Here is a 6,745-nt window from a genome sequence, read left to right as displayed (position 1 = left end):
TTAGACCACCTGGTGGCAAAGGACCGCAAACCATTATCTCACACAAACCGCGCATTCGCTCAGGTGGGAATTGCTATTGTAGACAGTTCTGATGAAGGAGAAGGAAAGGCCAGGAGTTGCCGCCTTTGTTGTGAAGGGGAATGGGAGTCCACAGCACCCAAAGCTTTGACACATGGCGAATCCCAATTCGTGTTCCCCGGTACATGGCTCAGGGCCAGCGCTTCTGGGAGAATGGCTACGTGGACCTGAGAGTGAGTGTGGGTGTAGGAAAGTTAATAACACTTCCAAATTAGCCGGCTTTCTTTCTTTCACTCTCTCTTTATTTTTTCTCTTAATTTCCCGAAAACCTGTAAGATAGGCCGGCTTATCCCTTTGAGGCCTCTGCTCATTTTTGAGGCCCAATTGATACTCTTTCCACTGAGGCGTTCATCATGAAGTTGGTCTTTTCCTATCATGAGTGGTGAATACGAGCCATTGTAAGAATGTAGTAGGAAGGGTGGGCACCGTGGGGCTGGCTGCTCAGTGGAGTGAGGTTGCTAATGAAGGCTTCCTGTTACCCAGCTCTTGTCTTCGGGGGTAATTAGCCTGAGCAAGGCAGGTTAGAGACGTTCTTCCCAGGTTTTGTACAGCGTGACTTCCCACTTAGCATTTGTCTCCTTCCAGGCCTATAACCCGAGGCAATCACCGAGCTTCCCCACGGGAAAGATGTCTCTCTGAGTTATGCTTACGGCACCTTCCTTTATTAATTTTATGAGGGGCAAATCCATTTTAACATTCATTTTATTGTTTGCGCATCCAAGGATTTGGGGGTTGCATTGGTAAGTATTGTTATTATTTTTAAAAAATAGAAATAAGGTATAATGACAATCAATCGTGACCCAAACACATCTTAATTAAATATTTTAAAACTCCACATTCTTTTTAAATAATATATTATGCTGTTTCTCTTAGGAGTCCTCTTATCAGTCTATTGAAACATTGTAAGGAACTAAGTGATCTTGGTTGATGGATGTCAGAGGTGGCAGGAGATTAATCTAGAATCCTAGCTCTCTCGTCATTCGATTGAACAGATCAATGCCGACATCTTTCCACTTTGTCTATAGAATACACATACACCCACAGCACCCACACACACACACACACACACACACACACTCACACACACACACACACACACTCACTCACACTCACTCACACTCACACACACACACAGCACCCACACACACACACACCCACAGCGCGAGCTCGCGCACACACACACACTCACACTCACACACTCACACACTCACACTCACACACTCACACACTCACACACTCACACTCACACACACACACACACACACACACTCACACTCACACTCACACACCCTCCTGTTTCCCAGAACTCTTACCCACACCCCACCACCATTTTACCACCCAGTTGCTCCATAAGGTGACAGGGAGAGAGACTTCTTATTGGTCATCTTACCTCCCTCACAGGTTATTGGAGGTTGACCCAGTCCCGGCCATTTTTCTTTTCCTTGTGAGGGCTGAAGGGGCCGCTCATGACAGAGATTTCTCCATTAAAAATGCAACCCAGCCCTAACCAGTTTGGCTCAGTGGATAGAGCATCGGCCTGTGGACTCAAGGGTCCCGGGTTCGATTCCGGCCACGGGCATGTACCTTGGTTGCGGGCACATCCCCAGTGGGGAGTGTGCAGGAGGCAGCTGTTCAATGTTTCTCTCTCATCGATGTTTCTAACTCTCTATCCCTCTGCCTTCCTCTCTGTAAAAAATCAATAAAATATATATATATTTTAAAATGCAACCCAGAGTACCAGCGGGAGAAGCCACTGTCACAGAGTCAAATTCTCGGAGTAACACGCCTGCTTGTGTCTTGTATCATGTCTTTAAACTACGTAGCGGTGACTGAGTTCTTGTTAGAGATCTTTTTTCTTCCCTTGTTCACACGTCTGCCTTGAAATATCAGAAGTTTAACTAAGCAGGTAGCCATCAGCAGCTGGAAGGCAGTTCTGTATTGATGTCTTCCCAACGGTGGTCCCTGCGATTGTGTTGCTGGCGTGGTCATTTCTATTCACGCTCAGCTGCCATTGAAAAGCCACAGAGTATGACACGCCGTACGCCGATATGAAAAATACCATTCAGCCGCTGTGTTATTCCAAGCTGTGCCTCTGCACAATGAATTGCTCCAAATTTGGTGAAAACCCAAAACAAGTCACCTTGAGCTGAAAGGCAGGCGTAGAACCGTGAGTGGCTTTTTAAAACAGAAAACAAGCTCCGTGCGTGCGCCCAATTAGAGCCACACAGTGGTGTATTCATGTTTCAATATTGTCTGACCTGTCACTTGTATGGAGTTTGTCGTGCTTTGATCAAAACCGTGTTATCATTTCTGCGACACAGTTCCTGTAAGATCTGCAAGTCCCACTGCAGGTTGCTGTGGTCGGCTTGTTTGCTCCTTGACTATCGTTCCCTCAAAGCTCAGGCTGTGTGATCAGGCAGATTTCAACCTGAAACGAAGCTCTTCGAATTCTCATCTCAGCAAAGTCATAAAACTATACAACACCGCCAAGACTCAGTTTCCTCGCTTATGAAATGGGAAGAATATGTTCATTATGAGGGTGGAAGTAAACAGCATGTAGCATTCAGTAGGCCTTTACTCGTATTTCTGTTATGATCAACTACACCGTCAGAAAGGCTCACGAAAGCTCCATTCATCTCCAGAATACCGACGTTTTGCTCACTTTCTCGCTGTAGAGCGTATGAACTTCACTCCCCAAAGAACAGTTCCCTCCTTTGTCCTTGTCAAAACCTGACATATTTCTTTGAACTTAAAAATTAAGTTTTTCAGTGAAAGTTATGTTCTGTAAAGAAGATGAGTTAGGCCCGGCTGGTGTGGCTCAGTGGTGAGCATCGACCTATGAACCAGGGAGTCACGGTTCAATTCTTAGTCAGAGCACCTGTCCAGGTTGCAGGCTCGATCCCCAGTGTGGGGTGGGCAGGAGGCAGCTGATCAGTGAATCTCACTCATCATTGTTGTTTCTATCTCTCTCCCTCTTCCTTTCCCTCTGAAATCAATAATAAAAAATATATTTAAAAATATTTTTAATTGAAATTATAAGAATGGTGGTCAGACAAAACCAGTTAGAGCTCAACAAGTGTGTTCTAAACAAATTTATCCTCTTCGTGCATTTGTTAGTTTAGTTTACAATTTCCAAGTTTTCCTTTTCCATTTTTTTTTTTACAGATTCAGCTTATGAGTCATTAATAGCATACACTCAGAAGCTTGTATATAAAGCAACAAAAGCATGCTGGTAACTGACAGACACCAAGCCTCCGTGAATATGAGTCCCAAATAACCTAATTATGCTATCCATTTTTGTAACAGTTTGGTATGGATTGATATTTAATTAAAAATAGGTAATAGAGGAATGTAAACTGTAATTGAAAAATAAAATTTTAAAAAAATAAAAGAAGCAATAGGTAGGAAAACGCACAGTCTGACACAGCGGTGCGGGCTCTCTGAGTCTGTGGCTAAACAGATATTTCTCCATCTTTGGGTCAAAACAGTGCTACCATCTGAGCCAAGAGCTTTGCAGGCTCAACTCCAATCATGTTTGGCTCATGCGTATATATTAGTAACCTCAGAATCGAGGCCAGGCACTGTCTCTTAAATGCATTGAAAAAAATGGCATTAATAAAAAGAGGGAATTACGGGGAGGTAAGACCTGTTCTGTCATGTTTAGTACCCGTTCTAAAAACAATGATGCAGAGTTTCCAGCGAAAACCGTCTCTTCCAGTTAAAATTCCCTCCTGACCAAGGAGCGATGCCGGGAGCTTTTAAAAGTCAAATGGGAATCAGCTTCGGGAAAATAGCCCCGGTGTTTCCAGCGACTCGGCCACACAAGTTTATGGAGCGCCTGCCCCTGTCCACACACACCCTGCCTTCCCACAGGGCCGGCTTCCTTATCACCATCAATAATAGCATTTAGCATTTTGAATCATCATATTATTAAACTAGAGGCCTGATGCACGAAAGTCGTGCAAGGGGCTCGGCCCTCGCAGCTGCAACGCCCGGCTTCATCCAGAAGGATGTCCAGAAGGTCGCCCAGACGGTCGGCCGTTTGGTCTAATTAGCATATTACATTTTCATTATTATAGATACAACTCATCTTCTGTAAGAGACCCAAAGTAGGTTGCTCGATGTGTTTTTTGAGGATTTCTTTTTCACGTGGTGGAGTGTTCCTTCTCAGTAGCTGCTTTCAGAAGGTGGGGCGATGGGCTTGGTGTCTGCCATGGAGGAGTTTCTATCACAAACTGACGACTCGCTACATCTGCTCCACAAGGTTGTCACTCTCTGCTGGGCTGAGGGGCGCACAGAGTCCTCGGTGGCTGAGAGATGAGCGTTTGACAAAGAACCCCGCCGGGTGGATGTGTTCCAATGAGCCCTCCAGGGCGTTTTGCGGAGGTGAAGTCCCGCAGGTGCTTGGGGCGGGAGGAGGGAGCTCGCCCTTGGGAAGGTTATGTGCCTGCTCTGTGGACCCGAAACCCTCAGAGGCAGCTGCGCCCCCTGGGGAGCCCTGTCCCTAATCTGGACACCGTTGAGCAAGTGAAAGGTGATGTGGATTTCAAGCAAGTTGTCAAGGGGGGATGTGGAGCATTTTTGTGGGGTTTTTTAAACATTTTTTTAAAAAAAGAGTGTAATTTACTCTTGCAGCAGCCCTGTGACTTTGTACTTTTTTTTTTCTTTTCTTTTTGGACTTCATGCTTTTGCATAAGTGAGACAATTCCTTTTCTTTGTTGAAATATATTTCTTATTGTTGGTAGTATTACAGATATCTCCCATCTCCCCTCCCTCCTCCCAGCCCCTGCTCCCCACCCACCCCAGGTCTTCATGTTGAGGCTGGAGGCCGCTCCCCAAGTCGCTTGAAAAGCTACTCCTGAAAGCGACCCCTACGAATGAACGCGGCTCCCCGTGAAGGATGAGCGCCCGAGCGCCGACATCGGAAGCACTTAGACGCTCTAGTAAAACCGTCTGTAGGACACGACGAGCGCAACGCGTCATAAATACTTAAAGATCGCTGAGCGCATTCCTTCCTCCCTTGTTTCCAAGCAGCTTGCTTTTTGCATGATGACAAGAAGCAACGATCAATAATCTCCCATTTCTTAGTAAAGGCACGGAATGGGTCACTGTTTCCCCCCCTTCTGTACAGGTTCTTGCTTTTTATGCTTGTTTGTTGGTTTGGGACAATGCCAGGCTTTGCTAAATGGTGTGGGTGACCCAGAAGCTGACAGAGGCCCAGACAGAAGGACCCTGGGAAGGATGCCTGATGGGAGAGCCATGGGGGAGGGGCAGCCATGGGGCGTGGATGAGGATGCTTAGAACTGGGGCTACGAACTTGGCCTCAGACCTTAGAGTGTTTGGGTCCTGGAGGAAGAAGTTCTTGGCTGGTGAATTAGAGCAGGGGACGCACTCTACAGTTATGAAATACCCCCCTAAGAATGACTCGGGTTACCTGAGATAGGCCTTTCGAAGTGTAAAATATAAAACCAACACAGTGATGGTGGTTTTGTGTTTGTGTGTGTGCGTGTGTGTGTGTGTATTGGGGGGTTTTGTTTGTTGTTTTGCTTTGATTTTGGGAGGACAGAGGGGACTGGCTTGCTTTGATTTCGTTTTGTGGTGGTTGTTTTGAATACAAGGCCCAGGGAACGGTAATCACACCATCGCTGCCCTCTGTCCTTGGCCTCTTTCCATGTGTCTGCCCCCGAGTGCCCTGTGGATGCTTTACACCCAGTAGGTGCTAAATGAATATTTGAGAAATGAGTGGAGTTTTTTTCCTCACAATCTGATTTTTTTTCCAATTTGGAATAGGAATTACGTGCTTCCCTGTAATGGTCTCATGTTGATACATGTCACCTCTGTGAACTGTGGGGCTCACGACCACGCAGCAGGGCAGCCCACAGCGCCCCGTGCTCTCTGACGATGGCTAAACGAGCTGAGCACGTGGTGCAGACCCGCCCCACGTTGTCACCTCGCTTCTCAGTGACTGTTTTTCTGACCATGCTTTCTTCCTCTCTCCTGATTTTCACCATTATAACCATTCTATCCTGTAACCCGGGGTGGGGAACCTTTTTCCTGCCAAGGGCCATTTGCATATTTATAACATCCTTTGCGGGCCATACAAAATTATCCACTTAAAAACTAGCCTGCTCTATTTGGTCAAACATTTAATGAACTCACCCCTCATGCCTTGGCAGGGCCAGACCCAATGATTTCAAGGCCCGCGGGCTGGACGTTCCCCACCCCTGCTATAACGGGACCAGGTGCTGGGAGTTGGAGAATGAAGGCACAGCTCTGTGCACTGGGAACTGACCCTTTATTAACATCAAACGTTCAGCGGGCTCCGAGGCGCCGGCCTTCCTGATAGGCTTATGGACATGTTGCCGCTTGGTTTGTACAAGGACCCACCCAGGTGGGCACCATGATCGTTCACAGCTCACAAGTGAGGGCACCGAGGCTGGGGGTTCCAGCCCAGGGCCCATTCAGGGAGAAGGAGGAATCCTGCAGAGCCCAGCCCCTAGGCCCTGGTCAGTCACACCCCTGCTGCTGGAGATACAATGGGTTCTTAAACTGGACCGGAGGGCCGGAACAAAAGCATGGATGGAGTGTTTGTGTGAACTAGAACCCACCCAGGTGGGCACCATGATCGTTCATAGCTCACAAGTGCGGGCACCGAGGCTGGGGGTAA

General features: G+C 47.2%; 1 protein-coding gene across 1 annotated transcript in view; it reads left to right on the top strand.

Moving 5' to 3' along the window:
• Positions 1-203: 203 nt before the first annotated feature.
• The window catches only part of LOC102421049 (netrin-G1), a gene marked incomplete at its 3' end in the record, with an annotated part of 118,680 nt that continues 112,138 nt past the window's right edge, over positions 204-6,745 (top strand). Inside the window, 1 exon segment of the mRNA XM_023747415.1 lies at positions 204-251. Coding sequence (XP_023603183.1) covers positions 204-251 — 48 coding nt within the window.

The sequence above is a fragment of the Myotis lucifugus genome, unplaced genomic scaffold, assembly GCF_000147115.1.
Source record: "Myotis lucifugus unplaced genomic scaffold, Myoluc2.0 scaffold_869, whole genome shotgun sequence".
In the NCBI taxonomy this organism is placed as follows: domain Eukaryota; kingdom Metazoa; phylum Chordata; class Mammalia; order Chiroptera; family Vespertilionidae; genus Myotis; species Myotis lucifugus.
This window is presented reverse-complemented; position numbering and strand designations above follow the sequence as displayed.